This window comes from Onthophagus taurus, chromosome 8 (assembly GCF_036711975.1).
Source record: "Onthophagus taurus isolate NC chromosome 8, IU_Otau_3.0, whole genome shotgun sequence".
Lineage (NCBI taxonomy): Eukaryota > Metazoa > Arthropoda > Insecta > Coleoptera > Scarabaeidae > Onthophagus > Onthophagus taurus.
The window spans coordinates 6237605-6258304 of NC_091973.1; the positions used below are offsets into that span (position 1 = coordinate 6237605).

The 20700-nt window shown below is 30.0% G+C and overlaps 4 protein-coding genes across 12 annotated transcripts; 1 reads left to right on the forward strand and 3 right to left on the reverse strand.

The window, feature by feature from the left end:
* Positions 1 to 941: 941 nt before the first annotated feature.
* Positions 942 to 4648, reverse strand: LOC111425514 (protein brown-like). Of its 3 annotated transcripts, none has more exons than XM_071198470.1 (13): positions 4225 to 4648; positions 4063 to 4171; positions 3967 to 4015; positions 3868 to 3917; positions 3559 to 3818; positions 3012 to 3509; positions 2739 to 2960; positions 2548 to 2683; positions 2295 to 2483; positions 1828 to 2244; positions 1637 to 1772; positions 1403 to 1606; positions 942 to 1351 (listed from the first exon to the last, which is right to left on the reverse strand). In XM_071198470.1, the coding sequence occupies exons 1-10, from the start codon at positions 4225 to 4227 to the stop codon at positions 2072 to 2074; spliced, it is 1689 nt and encodes a 562-aa protein (XP_071054571.1). In that variant the 5' UTR covers positions 4228 to 4648; the 3' UTR covers positions 942 to 1351; positions 1403 to 1606; positions 1637 to 1772; positions 1828 to 2071. The 3 variants fall into 3 exon arrangements, with proteins under 3 accessions (XP_071054571.1, XP_071054570.1, XP_071054569.1); XM_071198469.1 differs by having other exon boundaries at positions 1403 to 1591; positions 2295 to 2498; positions 4225 to 4645; XM_071198468.1 differs by having other exon boundaries at positions 2295 to 2498; positions 4225 to 4645.
* Positions 4018 to 7583, forward strand: LOC111425405 (RAS oncogene family member Rab32). 5 transcript variants are annotated; one of them, XM_071198471.1, is made up of 5 exons: positions 4018 to 4185; positions 4244 to 4300; positions 6487 to 6700; positions 6756 to 7081; positions 7140 to 7583. In XM_071198471.1, exons 1-5 carry the CDS (start codon positions 4159 to 4161, stop codon positions 7242 to 7244), a joined length of 729 nt encoding a protein of 242 aa, XP_071054572.1. In that variant the 5' UTR covers positions 4018 to 4158; the 3' UTR covers positions 7245 to 7583. The 5 variants fall into 5 exon arrangements, with proteins under 5 accessions (XP_071054572.1, XP_022915169.1, XP_022915167.1 ...); XM_023059401.2 differs by lacking the exons at positions 4018 to 4185; positions 4244 to 4300 and adding an exon at positions 4427 to 4633; XM_023059399.2 differs by lacking the exons at positions 4018 to 4185; positions 4244 to 4300 and adding an exon at positions 4726 to 5114.
* Positions 7584 to 7772: 189 nt separating this feature from the next.
* LOC111425404 (acyl-CoA oxidase 1) lies at positions 7773 to 10407 on the reverse strand. The gene is made up of 6 exons (XM_023059397.2): positions 10105 to 10407; positions 9891 to 10050; positions 9662 to 9830; positions 9423 to 9546; positions 8197 to 9365; positions 7773 to 8138 (listed from the first exon to the last, which is right to left on the reverse strand). The coding sequence occupies exons 1-6, from the start codon at positions 10211 to 10213 to the stop codon at positions 7878 to 7880; spliced, it is 1992 nt and encodes a 663-aa protein (XP_022915165.2). The 5' UTR covers positions 10214 to 10407; the 3' UTR covers positions 7773 to 7877.
* A 669-nt stretch (positions 10408 to 11076) lies between these two features.
* On the reverse strand, positions 11077 to 20583 carry LOC111425197 (Syndecan). Of its 3 annotated transcripts, none has more exons than XM_023059050.2 (4): positions 20398 to 20583; positions 13553 to 13670; positions 13035 to 13199; positions 11077 to 12978 (listed from the first exon to the last, which is right to left on the reverse strand). In XM_023059050.2, the coding sequence occupies exons 1-4, from the start codon at positions 20461 to 20463 to the stop codon at positions 12812 to 12814; spliced, it is 516 nt and encodes a 171-aa protein (XP_022914818.1). In that variant the 5' UTR covers positions 20464 to 20583; the 3' UTR covers positions 11077 to 12811. The 3 variants fall into 3 exon arrangements, with proteins under 3 accessions (XP_022914818.1, XP_022914819.1, XP_071055179.1); XM_023059051.2 differs by lacking the exon at positions 20398 to 20583 and adding an exon at positions 14142 to 14269; XM_071199078.1 differs by lacking the exon at positions 20398 to 20583 and adding an exon at positions 13865 to 13968.
* Positions 20584 to 20700: the final 117 nt, after the last annotated feature.

A 20700-nucleotide genomic window follows, 5' to 3' on the forward strand; every position in this document is an offset into this window, starting at 1 on the left:
AATTTTGAGATTAAAAAGTTATTACCACTGATAACAACTTCGAGAAAATATAAGATTTAGTTGAATACAAATTTTTTCCTCTCATCATAACATTTTCTTCGCTTGGAAATGTGTTTATAACATTATATGTGAGTAAAAATTAATTCCAAAATGAAAAAGAAAATTATTCGTTAAATAAACTTTATGTTATAGTTATTTATTTGACAGCTGACGTTTTTGACCAATTTTTGACGTTTCAAATGTCAAATGTGGCGTTTGGTAGAATGATTATAATCGCGATACACAAAAATTTCTTCGGTAACATAAAGTAAAGTAACAAATTAATGATATAAATAACGATAATAAATTCATATAAAAAATGTTTTGATATATATAAGCAGGTTTGGTTGAGAACCCTAATTCTGTTAGATTTAGAACATCCATTGAGGAATTTTTGAAATCTAAAAAAAAAATATGTTTAATAATTTATTTTAAATGCTTATTATTAATACCCATTTCGTTTATGTTGGTCCAAAATATTATCGACAAAGACTCATAAGTGTAATAAAAAGGCGATAAATATTTAATCTAATTTAAATATTTCAAAGAAGGTAATTTGATTAAAATGCCGGCTGCTAACATTGTAATTAATTCGAACGGGGCTGTAAATAAATCCATGTAATCCAAAGAAGTGAATATAGCTGATATGCAAAGACCTAAATTAATAAAAAATTATTTTTAATTACCATCATTTTTTTTAATTACCTAAAATAGAAGCTGAAATACAAGCAAAAAATAAAACTAAAAGCATTTGAGAAAACACCCAGATATCGTTAAAGAAATCTATAAGCAAAAAATTTATTATTAAAAACATTAGAGGTTGCAAAATACATCTGGGGATCTAAAAATATTTTTTTAATATAATTATTTAAATTTTGAGATTAAAAAGTTATTACCACTGATAACAACTTCGATAAAAAATAAGATTTTGTTGAATACAAATTTTTTTCTCTCATCATAACATTTTCTTCGCTTGGAAATGTGTTTATAATATTATATGTGTGAGTAAAAATCAATTCCGAAATGAAAAACAAAATTATTCGTGAAATAAACTTTATGTTATAGTTATTTATTTGACAGCTGACGTTTTGAGCAATTTTTGACTTTTCAAATGTCAAATGTGGCGTTTGGTAGAATGATTATAATCGCGTTACACAAAAATCTCTTCGATAACATAAAGTAAAGTAACAAATTAATGATATAAATAACGATAATAAATTCATATAAAAAATGTTTTGATATATATAAGCGGGTTTGGTTGAGAATCCTAATTCTGTTAGATTTAGAACATCCATTGAGGAATTTTTGAAATCTGGAAAAAAAATATGTTTAATAATTTATTTTAAACGCTTATTATTAATACCCATTTCGTTTATGTTGGTCCAAAATATTATCGACAAAGACTCATAAGTGTAATAAAAAGGTGATAAATATTTAATCCAATTTAAATATTTCAAAAAAGGTAATTTGATTAAAATGCCGGCTGCTAACATTGTAATTAATTCGAACGGGGCTGTAAATAAATCCATGTAATCCAAAGAAGTGAATATAGCTGATATGCAAAGACCTAAATTAATAAAAAATTATTTTTAATTACCTAAAATAGAAGCTGAAATACAAGCAAAAAATAAAACTAAAAGCATTTGAGAAAACACCCAGATATCGTTAAAGAAATCTATAAGCAAAAAATTTATTATTAAAAACATTAGAGGTTGCAAAATACATCTGGGGATCTACAAATATTTTTTTAATAAAATTATTTAAATTTTAAGATTAAAAAGTTATTACCACTGATAACAACTTCGATAAAAAATAAGATTTTGTTGAATACAAATTTTTTTCTCTCATCATAACATTTTCTTCGCTTGGAAATGTGTTTATAACATTATATGTGTGAGTAAAAATCAATTCCGAAATGAAAAAGAAAATTATTCGTGAAATAAACTTTATGTTATAGTTATTTATTTGACAGCTGACGTTTTTGAGCAATTTTTGACGTTTCAAATGTCAAATGTGGCGTTTGGTAGAATGATTATAATCGCGTTACACAAAAATTTCGTCGATAACATAAAGTAAAGTAACAAATTAATGATATAAATAACGATAATAAATTCATATAAAAAATGTTTTGATATATATAAGCGGGTTTGGTTGAGAATCCTAATTCTGTTAGATTTAGAACATCCATTGAGGAATTTTTGAAATCTGGAAAAAAATATGTTTAATAATTTATTTTAAACGCTTATTATTAATACCCATTTCGTTTATGTTGGTCCAAAATATTATCGACAAAGACTCATAAGTGTAATAGAAAGGTGATAAATATTTAATCCAATTTAAATATTTCAAAGAAGGTAATTTGATTAAAATGCCGGCTGCCAACATTGTAATTAATTCGAACGGGGCTGTAAATAAATCCATGTAATCCAAAGAAGTGAATATAGCTGATATGCAAAGACCTAAATTAATAAAAAATTATTTTTAATTATCATCATTTTTTTTAATTACCTAAAATAGAAGCTGAAATACAAGCAAAAAATAAAACTAAAAGCATTTGAGAAAACACCCAGATATCGTTAAAGAAATCTATAAGCAAAAAATTTATTATTAAAAACATTAGAGGTTGCAAAATACATCTGGGGATCTAAAAATATTTTTTTAATAAAATTATTTAAATTTTAAGATTAAAAAGTTATTACCACTGATAACAACTTCGATAAAAAATAAGATTTTGTTGAATATAAATTTTTTTCTCTCATCATAACATTTTCTTCGCTTGGAAATGTGTTTATAACATTATATGTGTGAGTAAAAATTAATTCCGAAGTGAAAAAAAAAATTATTCCTTTCACATTTTGTACAAAATCATCATTTTTGGATGATACAAAAGAATATGTTGATGCTAAAATCAACGCGGTGATCTAAAATTTATTCAATTAATACAAAGATTTTTAATTTAATTTTTAATTAACCATTAATAATAAGAATTGATAAAGATGATACAAAAAATTTCTTCTTGTATCGATTAAATTTCTCCACAAAAGCCAATAAATTTCTTGGAAAATATTATTATTAATTTTTAATAAATCGAAATTTTCCAACCTTTTAGGTGATTTAATCGAAATTTGATGAATTACATTTTGATCGAGACTAATTAATTCATTTGATATTGATTTTAAATAAAAATCGGCTGGGTTGTAGTTTTTTGGGCAAAATAAATGAAATTTAGTTTCAAAAAATTCTTTGATGAGCGATTTTTCGCCTTGATAAAAAACTTTGTTTGGCGCTATAAGAATAATGTGGGTGAAATAATTGAATATTTCAAACGATGGTTGGTGAATGGTTACGAAAATTAATTTTTCGTTTTTTTGAGTTAAAAAATTTAACTTTTTTATTATGCTATTTGCGTTGTAACTATCCAATCCCGTTGTTGGTTCATCGCAAAATAATATTTGATTGTTATTTAATAACTAAAAAAAAATTTTTAATTAAAAATAATTAAATTAAAAATTGGGTTACTTCAACTCCTAAAGTTAAACGTTTTCGTTCCCCGCCCGATAAGTTTTTAATTTCGGTGTTTTTATCCAAATTAAAATCCGCGATTATTTTATTAACGGCGTTTTTATCTTTTTTCGATTTTAAGGCGTTCATAAATCGGAAATGCTCGAAAACCGTTAAAGTTTCGACATAAATATCTTCTTGAAATAAATAACTAGAAATGTGTTTGAGATTTTGAACCGATAAAAGAGTTTCGTTTAGTTTTAAAGAACCTGTTACTCCTAAAAAAAGTTTTAAAACACGTGCTTAAACATTATTTGGTGGTTTTACCTCGGTGTTTTCCTGCTAAACTCGCTAAAAACGTCGTTTTTCCCACTCCACTATCAAAAAATAGTTATTATTAATAATTTAAGTAAGTTAATTTTTTACCTTGGGCCCATTATTCCTATTAGAGATTTCGAATGAAATTTTCCCGACTCTAAAATTGTGTAGTAATAAAAAAAATTAATTATTGTGGTGATTTACCGTTTTTGAAAAGGATTTTTTTGGTTTTATTGGAGCTCCAAAAGCTGGGTTTTGATTCTTCGAAAAATACGGTTAATTTATCCCAAGAAAACGAAAATGGATTATTATTCTAGGAGTTACTCAGTGAGTGTTAAATAATTATTAAATTAATTAATTTCTTACCATTTTTTTTGGATTTAAGGATGATTCTTTGTCGAGTTTGGAATCGAGTTGTGACGTAACGCCGAAATCGCGAAAAGTAAGTAAATCGAGTTTTTTTTAAATAAAATAATTTAAATTTGAAAAAATTAATTAAACGGAATTTATGCAACTGTAATAGATTTATTGATCGCTCGTTTCCTCGGTAATTCAGCTCATCTGTATTTCTCGGGTTCAAAACGTGGATGTTCGTTATCAGAACGGCGATAATATGAGATCATCGTTTTTCAACGGCCCTTATCAGCCAACAATGTTAAGGTGATGTTTGTCCGAGAAAACGTAACAAATCTTCCATCAAAAACCATGATTCCATCAAAAACAAATAATTAATTTCATTTAGAAATAAATTAAAAAATTGGGAATTAAAAAAATGGTACGTATTTTGGAAATATTAATTAATTTTTTTATTTCGAATGAATGGTTTGTTGTTATTTTTAATTTGATTTGAAGAAAAAAACGACGTTAAGTTCAAAAAGGTCAAGTTGTCTTTTAAGATAAAGCCGAGTTTAGGTCGGCGACATTTGCTCTTGTTTCGTTTTCCCGCGATCTGTTTTTAGTCGAACAAGAACTGTTGCGATAACTGGGCGAGCGTTTAAGAAATGATCGAAGAGGAGGTCCTCCAGGCGAGGACCGCAAGCAGAAGGACCAGGAGCGAACGAAACAAACGCAGGGAACGTTACATGAACTCCAACGGAAATCAAAACGGAAAACTACATAATAAGGAAAAGGTACTTCTTGAAACCGGGTTAACGACATCCCCAATTTATTCACCACCCTATCCGATCGATAATAACAATTGCTCGAGATGCGGAAGACCTATCGAAAGGAAAACTAACGATGATTTACAGCTCATGGTAAGAAAACTTTAATAGTTTCTCTACCAAAGAAAAATTCTATAACACTACTTAAATTGTATGCAAAGGTGAAAGAAAGGCGCTTTCGTATTTGCGTCAAGCGCAGCGTTTACTATTTCAAAATAAGAAGCGAAGCCACATAAATGAGTAGGCGATGTAACAAGAGTAGACCTCGCGATGTCGAAGCCGTAGAAAAATAACTTGTTAATGGCGTATAACGTTATCAAAAGACTTATTTTACTATACAGTGTGTTAATTAATTATCGTACCCGACGTCATCACAGCAAATATGCAACCAATATCACAATATAGGTATTGCCATACGCAAATCGCGTATTATAAAATAAATATTGTGATATTGGTTGCATATTTGATGACATCGGGTACGATAATTAATTAATATATATTAATATATATATATGTACTAAGAAGAGAAAAAAATATATACTTTGTCTAAATTATTAAAAAAATTAACTACTACTACGAATGGTACTTGTATAAGAAGGGGGGAAATAAAAGAGGGCAAAATAATATATATATCAGCCCCCCACTTCTTGTGACTACCCAAGAACGGAAAATCGCGTCGAACAAAATCGCAGTCCCCGCGAAATGTCGGTAAAGTAAAGATGACCGTCGATTTAACATAGCCAAAGATGAAAGAAAATCCAGAAAGCGTCGATAACAGCAAAAACGCGAAAAAGAAATTAAAACCGAAAAAAACGTCGCTGATAAAACGTTTAAAATTAAAAACGAAACATAGTTCGCAAAGTGATATTTCGATAGAGCCGCAGCCGTCGACGTCTTCGGAATCATCGGCGCTGGAAAGACGGACGCCGGAAGGCGACGACACGGATATCACGTTGGGAAAATCCGTCTCTGACACGAATCTTTCGGATTCGTCTTGGAAAAGTGCCGAAAATCTTACCGCCGATAAACGGAAAGGGTCGAGCAAAAGCGTTATTAACGTGGAAACCACTCAAGTTGAAGTTACGGTTGAGGAAAAAGATAAAGAGAAGGAATTTAAATCGTCGGTGGATTTAAAGGATATGCCCGCTTTTGGTGAACTTATTTTTGACACAACTATGGTAAAATTAAAAAAAAAAATTGTAATATAATATTCTTTTATGAAATATAATATTACGCACAAGGTTGATTAAAAGAAAACAAAAATACTATTGATCGTATGACATGACTTTCATATTTATTATAAATATATAATAAGTTCACTCTAACTACAAAAAAAAAAAAATATGTCACATCGAGTAAGGATTTTTTTATTAGATTAGATTAAAACAAGGTTACTCCACAAACTCAATATACATAAATACATTTTAATATTAATACATTATTATTAAATCATTTTTTGTTTCAGACTTCGTCGAATACAATAGCCAGATCGAAAGATCATTTGTACAAAATTTTAGTTATCGGCGATTTGGGGACCGGAAAAACTTCGATTATCAAACGTTACGTTCATCAATTCTTTTCTCAACATTATCGAGCAACAATTGGCGTTGATTTTGCTTTAAAAGTTATCAATTGGGATCAAAATACTTTAGTAAGACTTCAATTATGGGACATAGCGGGTAAAAATAAATAAAAAAAATCACCTCAAAAAGCATAAAAATTTTTTTTTATTAGGTCAAGAACGTTATGGTAATATGACACGAGTTTATTACAAAGAAGCTGTTGGGGCTTTTATAGTATTTGATGTAACACGATCGAATACGTTTGATTCGGTTTCAAATTGGAAAGCCGATTTGGATTCAAAAGTGCAACTTTCCGATGGTTCTCCAATTCCGTGCGTTTTGTTGGCGAATAAATGCGATCAACCGAAAGAAGGTTTAGTTGCGAGTCCGTCGAGAATGGACGATTATTGTCGCGAAAAAGGATTTACCGCTTGGTTTGAAACTTCGGCTAAAGAAAATATTAATATTGATGATGCAGCTAGAGCTTTAGTAAGCAAGGTAAAATAAAAAAATATTTAAATGAATAAAATAAATTTAAAAAGTAAATTTTTTTTAGATTTTGGATAATGATGCCTTACTTAGTAATAATAAAGGGGATCAATTTACACTTCACGATGAAACTCCAGCCGAGAAAAGTAGTTGTACATGCAAATTATTTTAAATTTCTCTTTTTAAGGATTAATTTTGAGATTTTTTCTAAGAAAATTGTAGACACCATATTTATTTCGAATTCCTAATACTATTTTTTATGTTTTTTTACGTTTACAGAGCACCGAAAATACGACGTTAATTTGATAGATCATAAGATTTGTTTTTTTTTAGACAAAATGTGACGAGGTATGTTGTACATATGTATTAAAAAGAAGAGATCATTTTTTCTATGTATATTTGTACTTAATCATATCGTGTAACAGTAGATCACCGAGATTTTATACTAAGAAGATTAGATTTTCACCTATTTTTCCACGTATTTTGAGATTAAATAGTATATTTTATTGTATTTCGTATTTTTGATTTTCCTTTAAGAGTCCTAACATTTATTAAAACGTTACAAACACTTCTTTTATCTTTACGTTAACATGATAAACATTCCCTTCTATTTATAAACGACTATTAATAAAATGTAAACACTTTACTTTTGATAATAAGTTTAAAGATTAAATTATTTTTTTAAAGAAACAAATTCATATTAAATAACGTAAAAAAATATATTTTATAACAATTATTTAACATAACAATCGTATTATTTACAGTACGTCATCATCATACTTGTTCTAATAAATATTAAATAATTTTACAAGTTACTTTTTAATAAAGGTTTGAGGTACTTTGCAAACGACTCGTTAACTGGAACTTTATTTAAAGGACTCTTTTGAGCCTCTTCAAAAAGTCGCTCGTAAACGTTTCCGTCAAAAGCACCTAAAGGCGATGATAAAATATCGTCATGAATATCAAATCCATCGACTATTCCAACAGCATTTGGACGGATAGTTTTTAATAGTTCTTCCAACCAAGTTTGAATTACTTCTAAATCATTGCTAGACATACCAGCAAACTAAAATAAAAAAATTTGTTATTATTTTAATAAAAATGTTGAAAAATTTTTATTTTACCCGAAGTAAATCTCCATAATTTCTTAAAAGTGTATTAACAGCGTATAAATCACAAAGGTCCAAAAGAACTTTTCCTAACTGTGGGGAAGTGTTTTTAACGGCCTCAACAACTAAATTATAGAAAGTTTCAACAATAAACGCTCTACAATGTGCTTCTGAAGCGACGGTAAGTTCAAGTGACGTTTCATTCCAAGCGTAATCATATTCCATGCCTTTTTTGGTTCTTTCGTTCAAATGACGTATTGCTAAGTCAATTTTGCCATAAGCCACCTTTTTCAAAGCTTGGATCGCCCATGGTACATTTTTTTCAAACCGAATATTTCCGTTTTTCATTAAATCACGAAGATATTGTACGGTTGGTTGTAATTGGCCCCCATTATGAGCACTCTGCCAAGATTTGACTAAAAACCTAGCTGTTTGGAGGTATAATACAGTGTTTTCGCCTTCGTAAGTTTCCATGGCAGTCACCAAACCATAAGTAATCGGTAAATTTGAACAGGCCATATATCCATGACCTCCGCAAGCTAATCTCAAAATTTCAATTCCTTTTGCGGCATCCGCAGAACTGACGGCTTTTAAACAACAGGCGATTGCATGTAATTCGGGGAGTCTATCTAATTTTCCCGTTTCTAATTCGGAGGTGACATTATTATACATATCCCAAAGCCAAGATCCGGCAAAATGAAAAGCAAAAGCCGACGCTAATTGCGGGAATATTTTGAATTGTTGCGTCACGAAATCGATAATTTGAGGCTCAGGGGCGCCTTCTTTAATTTGGGATTGATGTCGAACGGCGCTGTAACGAGTCGCAATCGTTGCGGCTTTTCTCAAATACCTTCCCGCATCTTGCACAATAGCTACTCTCACAAAAATCATTGTGCCATAAGTTAATTTGCTGCTAGGCGCTTTTATGTAAGAACCATCAGGCATAACTTTATTATTTTTCATTAACATTTGTTCGCGAGGAACTCTCACATTTTTAAACCCTAAATAACCGTTATTCGTCGCATTCATACCCAACTTACAACCAATTTCGCCGATTATTATACCGGGAAGTGGCTGATGGGTTTCTTCGTCGCGTAATTGAACAACGAAGGGGTGAATTCCGTGGCATTTTCCGTTTGTGTAAAGTTGAGCTACCACTATAGCATAATTTGCGGAATGACCCACTAAAAAAAATTATTTTAGGATACTAAATATATGTATTTATTTATTTATTTATTTACATCCTCCAGGCCACCATTTGTACGATGTTAAAGTTGGACTATTTAAAACAAATTCTTCTGTTTTTGGGTCATAAGTTGCTGTTGTTTCTAATCCACGAATAAAAGTACCATGTCCTAATTCAGTCTACAACAATTTTTTTTTATTCATTTTATGCATATATTTATTAAAAAAGAATTAAAAGAACCTGGTCCCAAAACAATAAATATCAAGGTTCTATTAATAAAAAAAATTTATATACCTGGGCGTAAGTACCGATAATTTCTAAATTCCACGCTCTAGAAATCCAATGAGCTTGTTGTTCGATGGTTCCTTGTCCCATTAATGTAGGGATAAACATAACGTAATGTAAAGTTAGGGGATTTCCATCTTTTAAAACAGCAGATCCAAGTTGTCCCCCAAGGATTTCCCTGTAATAACGCAATAAATAAATTTGAAGCAATTAAAAACTGGTTTTGTAATAAACGAACCTGAAGTTTTCCATTCCGCCTTTACCTTCAGCTTGTAATTCTTGGACCTTTTTAAAAATGATGCAAGCCTTCTTAAGACCCTCCTCATACTTCTCTTTATGGGAGAGATATTCAGGTGGAGTGGTGTATTTTAGCTCTGGATCCTCGAGGAAGAATTTCTCTACAACAAATTCGTAACAATAACCCTTGACACGGTTATTCATTTGATACTTACCCCTCTGTTTCCTTTCTTCCGTTTTCTCTTTCCCCCCATCCAAAAGATGCGTCAATTCTTGCGGGTTAAAAGTGCATCGTTCTCGCTCCCTTCGAAGATCCTCATTCATTTTTGCACCGGGCGTATTTTTTTAAAAAATCACAAACACTGAGTAACTTATTCAACACTAGTGACGGATTCATTGGAGAAACTTGACATACATATGCTTTTTACCCCACCACGTCGCAATGTTCTTCGAGATAACGTAGTCTTATCTTAAATTTCTAAATTCTATACAATTCAAATGTACTTCATACAATGATTTTGCACAATTTTAAACTCGATTTAATAAATTTTTGATAAGATAATAAAATTTTTGAGGTTATGTTTTTAAGGAATTTTTAGAAAGTAAAAACTAATTGCTTTTAAATTATCTTAAATGATATAACCTCGAGCCCTTTGGGGTGATTTATTTCTTAAGTAACTCAATACTGTCTTGGTTTCGATTAATAAAATTATTAATAAAAATTTTATCTTTATTTTTTAATAAATAAGCATCAACGCCAAAGTTCAAAAAATTTACGTCACTTTGTGCGTTTCATCACAATGAACTACGCTCTCATCATAATCAGATACTCAACAGAAGAATCGTAGATAAACACGCTTCGATTGAATGATAATCATTGGGTTGTAAAAATTTAATAAAAAAATTTTTATGTAATTATTATAAAAATAAATATACACCTCGTTATTATTAACGATGCGTATAAAAACTTGATAATAAATGTGTTGACTCATTCTGTATGATTATTAACAATTTATTTTTTTTTGTTTTTGTGTAGACAACCATGTTTTCAAAGAATTCGTTTTTGAGTTTTAATTTTTAATAATATGTTGTAAAAATATGTTCTATCTTATCGACTTTTCTTTAATAAATCATATCTGAAGATCAGATATATTTTTTTAGGAAAACAAATAGAATACAATAAGACGTAGTTACTTTTTTTTTCTTTATTTACAACCGGATTGTACACATTTTGTCTAGTTTTTTAATACTATACAATTTAAATCGAAAAATCTTCTATAGTTATATAATAATAATAATTAATAAAAAGTTTGTTATTGAATGTAAGTATGATTAATTTGTTTTTTTTTGTCATCGTATATTTATATATATATATTAATAAAAAATATTTCCCAAAAAATATTAAAAAAAAAACTAAAACAAATACAATAAAAAATAAAATGAATAAATATTGTAAAGTGGAATATTAAAAACGCTACCGGTAAAATTCTTAGTGAATTCTCGTTAGTTAATACAGAAAAAAACAGCGCAAACGCGGCTTATATTCACTTAGAATTCGACGCAGGGCGAGTTCTTATGGCATACAAAGTTTTATCGAGGAAAATTGTAGGGGTGGTCGAAATCCCTTCAACATTCCCAAAAAATTAAAAATAACGTTTCTCATCGCCAGATTTTTGCAACAGTTCACAACCGCCTCGGTTAAAAAAAAAAATTAAAATAAATAATCTGGAAAAATATAGTTATAAGCGGAATGTAGACGATTAATTAAGAAAATAGAATGTAATTGCTAAAAAATATATTATCCTGCCCAAAAATTATTATTAAAGCTGCCGACATTTAAAAAATTTTTTTTGGTGAACAAATGCAAAAAACCGATATCTAACTAACATACAATTAGTATCCTAAACGTTTCACGTAAACACGCATTTGGTCACGGCCCCCGTTATGCGGTTTATTATTGTAATTATTTTTTGTATTTAAGGACCAGGAACAAAGGACGTCGACAATTTTTTTTTTAAATAGTGAATATTATCTGTCGCTTAACCCTTAAACGGTGAGTGTCGCGCGTAATAAATTACTGTCACTTATTGATCAAAATCGATTAAAACCGATCGTAATTTATTGATGCGAAAATTTCTTTACTATAACGTAGGTACCTTTTTTAAGTAATATTGAGCATATAGTACTTGGATATAAACTGTATTTGATTTGTTAATTAATGAATTCAATCTTATAGAGTATTACAGGCAACTAATTTTTTTATATTTTTGTTAAAAAAGTATATAGAAAAAATGTTTAAAAAAGAGTCGTGTACTATATACCCAAAAAAGGTAAATGGACGAAAAACACTCAGTTAATCTTCATGATATATATTATATACATATAAATGGGTATTTTTTTTTGTTATGTTTACAGTGTTTTAAACGTGCCATGACATTTCTTTTATTGCGATCGTCACGCAGTCAAGTTTTAAAACCAGAGGATGTTTTATTATTATTATTTTTTCACAATTCCAATTTTTTTATTATTTATTTAGTCACACCGTTTTGGCAGTTTTTGGAGTTAGACCGGATTATTCTTTTTATTACGAATTGCGCCGCGTTTTTTTAATTATTATTTTTATTGAGGCAAAGAAAAAAGATTTTCGCTCTTTACGTATTGTTATTAATTAAAATTTCCGCTTAAGGAAGAGTGTGCGTTTCCATTTCATTTTAAAATCCATTTTTTTTTATTTCTTAAAAATCAATTATTATCGGATCGAAAGAATTCTTATTTTTTTTTTGTTTTTGACATAAAAGCAGCACTACAAGCTGGTGGGAGATTCGGTAGCTACTCCGCCTTACTAGAAAAACTGCTGACCACTGATTTTTTTAATTAAATAGTCCTTATTTGGTTGTTTGTTTTAAAACCGCACTAACTTCTTCAAGCGTAGAACTCCTTGTTGCCTCGATTAAACGAAGTCGATGTTGGCGATCTTTTCGGCTCATCTAACGCGTACGATCCTTCATCTTTCTTACGCATTCTGTATACGATGAACATTACCACAAGTATCGCACAGAGAAGTCCCACTACAGCACCTCCAATTACAGCTAAAAAATTTTTTTTAATTAAATATTAAATTTTAATAAAATATTTTAGTATTTACCCGCTAAAATTCCCGGCTGAGCAAAGAAAGAAGCTGGAGGTTCTTCTTGTTTCGGGTTCATTATTACGTCAGGATTTTCTCCTAAATCAGGTATCTTCCTATTTATAATAGGAGCCTGAGTAGTCGTCGTCGATGTTATCACCTTGGGAGGTGGATCTACAGGTCCTATTTAAAAGATGGTATTTAATAGATTGAAAAAATATTTATTAATAAAATTGGTATGCAAGGAATTTTGAATAAAAAAATAAATCCTTGCTATTTTAAATTTAAATCAAGATGCAAATTTCATGCTATTTCAAGTCTTCTTCTTGTTGATCTAATAATCAACAACCTACAGATGGTATTTTAAAGTGGGCAATTTTCTTTGTGACGTTCGAAATGCATTATGACTCAAGCTGTTTCAACGAAAGGATTTGTTTTTGTGTTACATTTATGGGAACACTTTGAGAAATTACCCAATAAAATTTTTTGCTTTAAAATTCCTTGCAATAGAAATATAAAATGGAGTTTTTTTCTACCTTCAAAGTCTTCATCATCTGTGTCCTGCCTGTCTCCTGATCCGCTGTAATTTTTAAAATCACCTCCACTGCCCTCTACATCAATGTCAATTGCGTCTCCCGTCAAGCCATAAGCATTCTTAAAAAAAAAAAGAAAGAAACATTGAAAATAACTATGTAGGATAACAGGATGTTTATTTTTTTAATAAAATAATCAATAAAATGGGTTGGAGCGCATATAAATATTTGTAAATTTGTACAAATAATGTTAGAATTTAAAAAAAATTTTTTATCGTACAATCACGTTATCTTATCGTTCCTCTACGTACTTACTTAGAACGTTTATAAGTTCGCGTTGACTTTAACGATGTTTTCGAGGCATAATCTGAGAGACCTAAATAAAAATCCTAGAATAATTCCGTTTAGAACCGAGAGAAACGGTAAAAACGGTTTATTATCCATTAATTGTACACAAAAAAACAAGGCTTATCGAATGCAATTTCGTTTATTCCATTAAACAAAATATATGTATATAGAAAAAAAATAAATATAAAAAAGCGACGAAACGAATCTGTTTTCTTGATAGCGAATATCGTAAACTTCGACTTACCGACCTCTACTTATCTTAATTACTGTAAATATTCTAAACGCGACCGATAGAAATTCGCCACAGAACCGGATTTAATTATTTATTCGCGAAACTCTTGGGAGCGTTACGGAACGAATTTTGACGTTCCGTATCCTGGGGCCCGACTAAAGGATAAAGGTGTGGAAATGGCGACCAGCCAAAGAAATAATCAATAACCTGGGCTCCTGCTGCTGCTGCTGGTAGCCGCCCCCAATACGATGGCTACGGCCACCTAAACCCGAACAATACAGCTTCCGCCCTACACCATAAATCTATTATACCCAATTTGTTATTGAAATTATGACGTAATTGGATTTTCCAATACAATAAATGATTCTGATAACGAATTAATACCATCTTTTTTAAAACTTAAATTTATCAATTTAACTCCTTCATACATATATAAATTTATTTAATATAAGCAAATCGATAAAATTTAATTATTATTCCATTTCGATATCTCATTCGAGATAGAATTCGAATACGAATAGGCCCCAATGGGATTTTATACAATTCTAATTCGAATCATAAAATTTTTTTTTTTAATAAAATTTTTGTATGTAGCTTGTACATTTTTATATTATGAAGCAGAGACCTTGGAAACTGAAATTATAACCGCCACTTATCATCTCACAATAGTAATGGTCCGTAATTCGCACTTTTTTCTTAAGGCAGAAGAGACAAAAAATACGTAAAATCAAGGAATATCAGAATACCCACAAAAATAAATTTAAGTGATGAGGAACTAGGTTAGGAGCGGATTTTTCGCTTGAGATGTTTGACGAGCGCTTTGCAAGCCTAAATCAATACGCATCATGGTATGTGTTAGAACTTTTCTATAAAGCCTCTCCTACTCTTATGCTCAATGTTGCTAAATACACCAAACTTATTTATAACATCTACAAGAATACTACAATGACGGTAAAATTCCATGAAAGTACTGAAGAGAGTATAAGTAGTAAAGTATTGATTGTGAGTAAAACAATGTTGAACCCAAATTGTTGATCACAGTCCTATAGGGTGCATTTAAACAACTGGATTAAACTTGGAGAGATGAAACTAACAAATATGATGAGATAATATAATGAGATTGAAATCATTAAGACAATTTTTACAAATTTTTTTTGAAAACGACCAAAATAGTGCTTACAAAAGGTTGCAGAAAACACATACTACTTACAAAACACTAAATATTGCTTGAAAAAGAGCAGATACTGCTTACACAACACCAAATATTGCTTGAAAAAGACCAGATACTACTCACAGAAGACTAAAATAGGTTGCAGAAGAATATATACTGCTTACAAAACACTAAATATTACTTGAAAAAGATCAGATACTGTTTGGAAAAACTAAATATTGCTTTCAGATGATTGGATAAACACATATAGAGTGCAGAACGTTATCTACATTACCTCCAAAATCCAGTTTGTCATTAAAGAAAACAATTTTTACAAAAAATTTTTGAAAAAGACCAAATACTGCTTACAAAAGATTAGAAAAGATTGCAGAAAATACATACTACATACAAAACACTAAATATTGCTTGAAAAAGACCAGATACTGCTTACAGAAGACTAAAATTGGTTGCAGAAGAATACATACTGCTTACAAAACACTAAATATTACTTGAAAAAGACTAGATAGTGTTTGGAAAAAACTAAATATTGCTTTCAGATGATTGGATAAACACATATAGAGTGCAGAACGTTATCTACATTGCCTCCAAAATCCAGTTTGTCATTAAAAAAGAAAATTTTTACAAAATTTTTTTGAAAAAGACCAAATACTGCTTACAAAAGATTAGAAAAGGTTGCAGAAAACACATACTACATACAAAACACTAAATATTGCTTGAAAAAGACAAGATACTGCTTACAGAAGACTAAAATTGGTTGCAGAAGAATACATATTGCTTACAAAACACTAAATATTACTTGAAAAAGACCAGATACTGTTTGGAAAAAACTAAATATTGCTTTTAGATGATTGGATAAAGGTTACAGATGAAGATACTCCTGGAAGAAAACTACACCTTGATTGAGGCTTGACAAAGACCACATATAGCGTGCAGAACGTTATCTACATTGTAAAAATAGGAAAAAGTAAAAACTTTTTGTGAGAAATATTAAAAATACTTAATTTATTTCAAAAAGTAAACATGTTTCGAAACAAATGTTTCATCTTCAGTACTTGAAATAATTACAAATTGATGGAAAAATTTAAAATATGTTGGAAATAGGAATGAGTTTTGGTTTTTGTTTCTTAAAATGCAAAATATTTCTAAAAAAAAATTTATACAAAATCAAAATAAATAAAATCCTTTAAATTGCTTGGAAATTAACTTCTACAGAAGTTAGTTAATTAGAAGAAGTTAATTTCCAAGAAATTTAAAGGATTTTATTAATTTTGATTTTGTATAAAAAAAAAATTTTGTTAGAAATATTTTGTATTTTAAGAAAGAAAACCAAAACTCATTCCTATTTCCATCATATTTTAAAATTTTCCATCAATTTGTAACTACTTAATTTGTACTACTCAATTTGTAAGTACTTTTTGAAATAAATTAAGTATTTTTAATATTTCTCACAAAAAGTTTTTACTTTTTCCTATTTTTATTATTTAATTTTTGAGAAATATGGAGAATTTCATCCCTGTTATCTACATTGCCTCCAAAATCCAGTTTGTCATTAAAGAAGACAATTTTTACAAACATTTTTTTGAAAAAGACCAAATACTGCTTACAAAAGATCAGAAAACGTGGCAGAAAACACATATTACTTACAAAACCAGATACTGCTTACAGAAGACTAAAATAGGTTGCAGAAGAATATATACTGCTTACAAAACATTTAATATTACTTGAAAAAGACCAGATACTGCTTACAGAAGACTAAAATTGGTTGCAGAAGAATATATAATATAATAAATATTACTTGAAAAAGACTAGATACTGTTTGGAAAAAACTAAATATTGCTTTTAGATGATTGGATAAAGGTTACAGATGAAGATACTGCTGGAAGAAAACTACACCCAGATTGTGGCTTGACAAAGACCACATATAGCGTGCAGAACGTTATCTACATTGCCTCCAAAATCCAGTTTGTCATTAAAAAAGACAATTTTTACAAAAACTTTTTGAAAAAGACCAAATACTGCTTACACAAGATTAGAGAACACATACTACTTACAAAACACTAAATATTGCTTGAAAAAGACCAGATACTGCTTACAGAAGACTAAATATTACTTGAAAAAGACCAAATACATGATACAGATCAATAGACCCAGAAGGCTGCTTGATGATAATAATCATAATATCTTGATCGTTGACAATTCCTCGTATTCAACGTCCATTTCATCATCTTCCTCTTCATTTTTTTCGGAATCTCATATATTTTTGCTAGTGTTGGTCAAGCGCTTTGGAAGTCTAATATTTACAGCATTTATATCAGAGCTCTTTTTTTTTCTGGATGTCTTGCATCATCATTACTCAGGGAATGAAAGAAACGGCTTAGAATTTCAAGAGAATATTGAAAAAGTGAGCCTTAACAACTTTGAAAGAAGAATCAATACAATTTTTTTAGTCATTGAACCAAAGTAAACTTGCTTGAACATCTTTTTAGTGTTTAGAGATTAATTGGTATCTTTTAGATTTTAGGTAATCTTGTATTGTAGTTTTATAGCCACTTTATACACTTTGTACTCTCTACAGCAGATTTTACTATTGTTTTAGTATACAATTTAAATCTTTTTATTTTATGTGGGTTCATATCTTGTTGAAATCATTTTCAATAAGCAGTAATATAACTCCTCTGCTACTGTTGATTTTATATATTTATTGATTATTCCATTCAGTCTTCTTATTAGTGGGTGTGTGGTTGATTATTTTTGTATTTAAGGTTATTTTATATAGGGTAATTGAAAAACTTTCCTCCATATATTAGCACCTTGACCCCTTAGCGCGTATTTGTTGTAGTTGCAGCTCAATTCTCTATCAGCATATTAATTACAGTACTTTTTCTGTCACAACATAGAATAGTTATAATAATTAAAAAAATTTGTGTTAATATTTCAATGAGTGTTTGAGATTCTTAAACAAAGGAAGTGAACCTCTTAGATAATATTCGCTTCTTAATTTTTTGTTTAAGAATTGCTGTCATATTCTAAACTACTTAAATCTATTTGCATCCGTATAGTTTCCGCTTACGTTTAGTTCTTTGGGTTCCATAATTCACTCATTGACAGTCAAATCACGTTAAATTTTGCGTTAATAGGTTTACAGTCGCCTTCTGATTCACTCTCCCCCTATGTTCTCATTACACTTACAACCAATAACTTGGTACGTAAAACAATTTCTTCTAAATCTAAATCCTATTAATACATTTTATTGCGTCGTATTTCTCAAAATGGAAACAAATTAAGTTTAAGAAAATATTTAAAATGAGTAATTTTTGTTTCTATTAGTTTAATCGCGAAGTGAGTAATGGATCGAACATTCTATGCTATCAAATAACTAAAACAAACTTTTTTCCTTCTTATTATCTTGTAAAATAATAACGTAATATGTAATATGACGCAAAGTTTACTTTTAATTTGGGAAACGGGTTTGCAAATTGATAGTAGTGTTATTTAGCTAGATTAGAAAGAATTTTGTTGGTTTTCTCAATAAAATAAACAAAATTTATTTTAGGCGTGACAGACGCAAAGTGAAACGTTCTATATTCAGCCATCGTGTATCGAAAGGAGTTTATAGATCGTTAGGATTTTCATTGCGTCTCACCTTTTCTGGTAAAAATAAACATCCCTTGATGGTGGAAGAAAAATAATATAAAAAACTTTCTTTAGATTTTTGTATATTATTCGTTATAAGAAAATAGAAAACCGTATAAACAATGACGTAAGCATTCACGTTAACTTATGAATTATGCCTAAGTTCAAACTTTGCAAAACAACCGGTTAAAAGGTATACGCTAAGAATTGATTAGAATTGCATAGTTTTCCTTCCATTGTTTTTAAAATTATTAAGGTTTTTAGATTCATAGCGAACTTCCGGGTCTTCAATAACATATTTAATACCAAAATTACACAAGCTACTTTAAATCATACTTTTAGTCACTTAACTTGCGAAATATTTTTACGAAAGTATTTTTTGAATTCGCAGGTGTTAAAATACTTATGTCAGCAACTGTACAGTCGCCCTTCGATCGTTTTTGCGTCGAAACGCAAGAGATGCGCCCGTCAAGGCTGTCGAGACCCCGGGAACGAACGAACGACGATTTTCTTCTAATTTAACAGTAACTAGCGTAATTTCGTAATCTAAATCGCACCGAAACTAACCACAAGGAATCATCATCATACGAATTAAATTAAAGACCCTAATCTCGATTCTATTTTAATATTTCTATTAATACTCTTTTTGCATATTCATTTATTAAGTGGAGAATTTAAAAAAAAAAAGTCAAAAAAAAAGCGAGCAGGTAGAAATATCTTTTGAAGAACCGCGTGTGTGTTGAAAAGAAATAAAAGAAAAAAAAGAAAAAAAGATGTTAAAGATGTTAAAGAAGAGAGAGAAGTTTCCGGAGCCACCCGGAAAGGTCGTAAGAAAAAAAGGGATGGTGGGGGAAATGATTAGAAAAGCACGTTTTTGCGTTTTGATGAATAAATGTAAAATTTATCGTCGAACGCGGAGGATGATCTTTAAACTCTTTGTCAATAGCTCGGTTGTTTATAATAAAATATTCACGCCACCGCGGGGTCGATACTTTCCTTTAAACGGATTTGAAATTATCAAATCAATAACAATAATTATTTTATTATGAAAATATTTTTTACTAAACCGCTCGGTCTCTAAGAATTGATTAGCAATTCTAAACGATAACAAAAAAAAATAGTGTATATATTAACATTGAACGAAACCCGGGAGGTTTAAAAAACGTTTTTTTTATCTGTGTCGTCAAAAAGCGATGACGATACGTTGACAAATGTAAATATGAGAAGGTAAAACGTAAAATAGTACAGCAAATGCTGGACAATGGCAACAAAAACATGGCGTAAACAGCGAGAAAATCTTTCTCGAGACGCCTCCAGTAGTGGAGCCTGGGGCCCGTAAGCTCCGAATTACGGCCCCACGTACGCCCACGGTTTCATTTGGAACCAATGGTTAAGCCCAACGTTGTAACACTAGACGAGAAACGTACATAACACGAACATTTGGTCAATCACAGTTTTTCTTACCTGATTTGCCACTGCTAACCGCAGCAGGATTGTACAACATAAAATAATTGATATCCTTAAATGCATTACCAAAAATAGTTCTTGCTAGTCGAACGAATTCGACTAACCCCCCTATACTATATATATATATGTATATATATATAAAAAAAAATCAACCTGACACAAATAACACCAGAGAACACAAATGCATGCAGCACACTGATCAATGGAATACAACTTTTAGACAACATACAGCGTTACCGAAGCGCATGCCTCGATACCACTCTAATCATGGCGTTCTCGAATCGCGCCAAGTTCAAATAT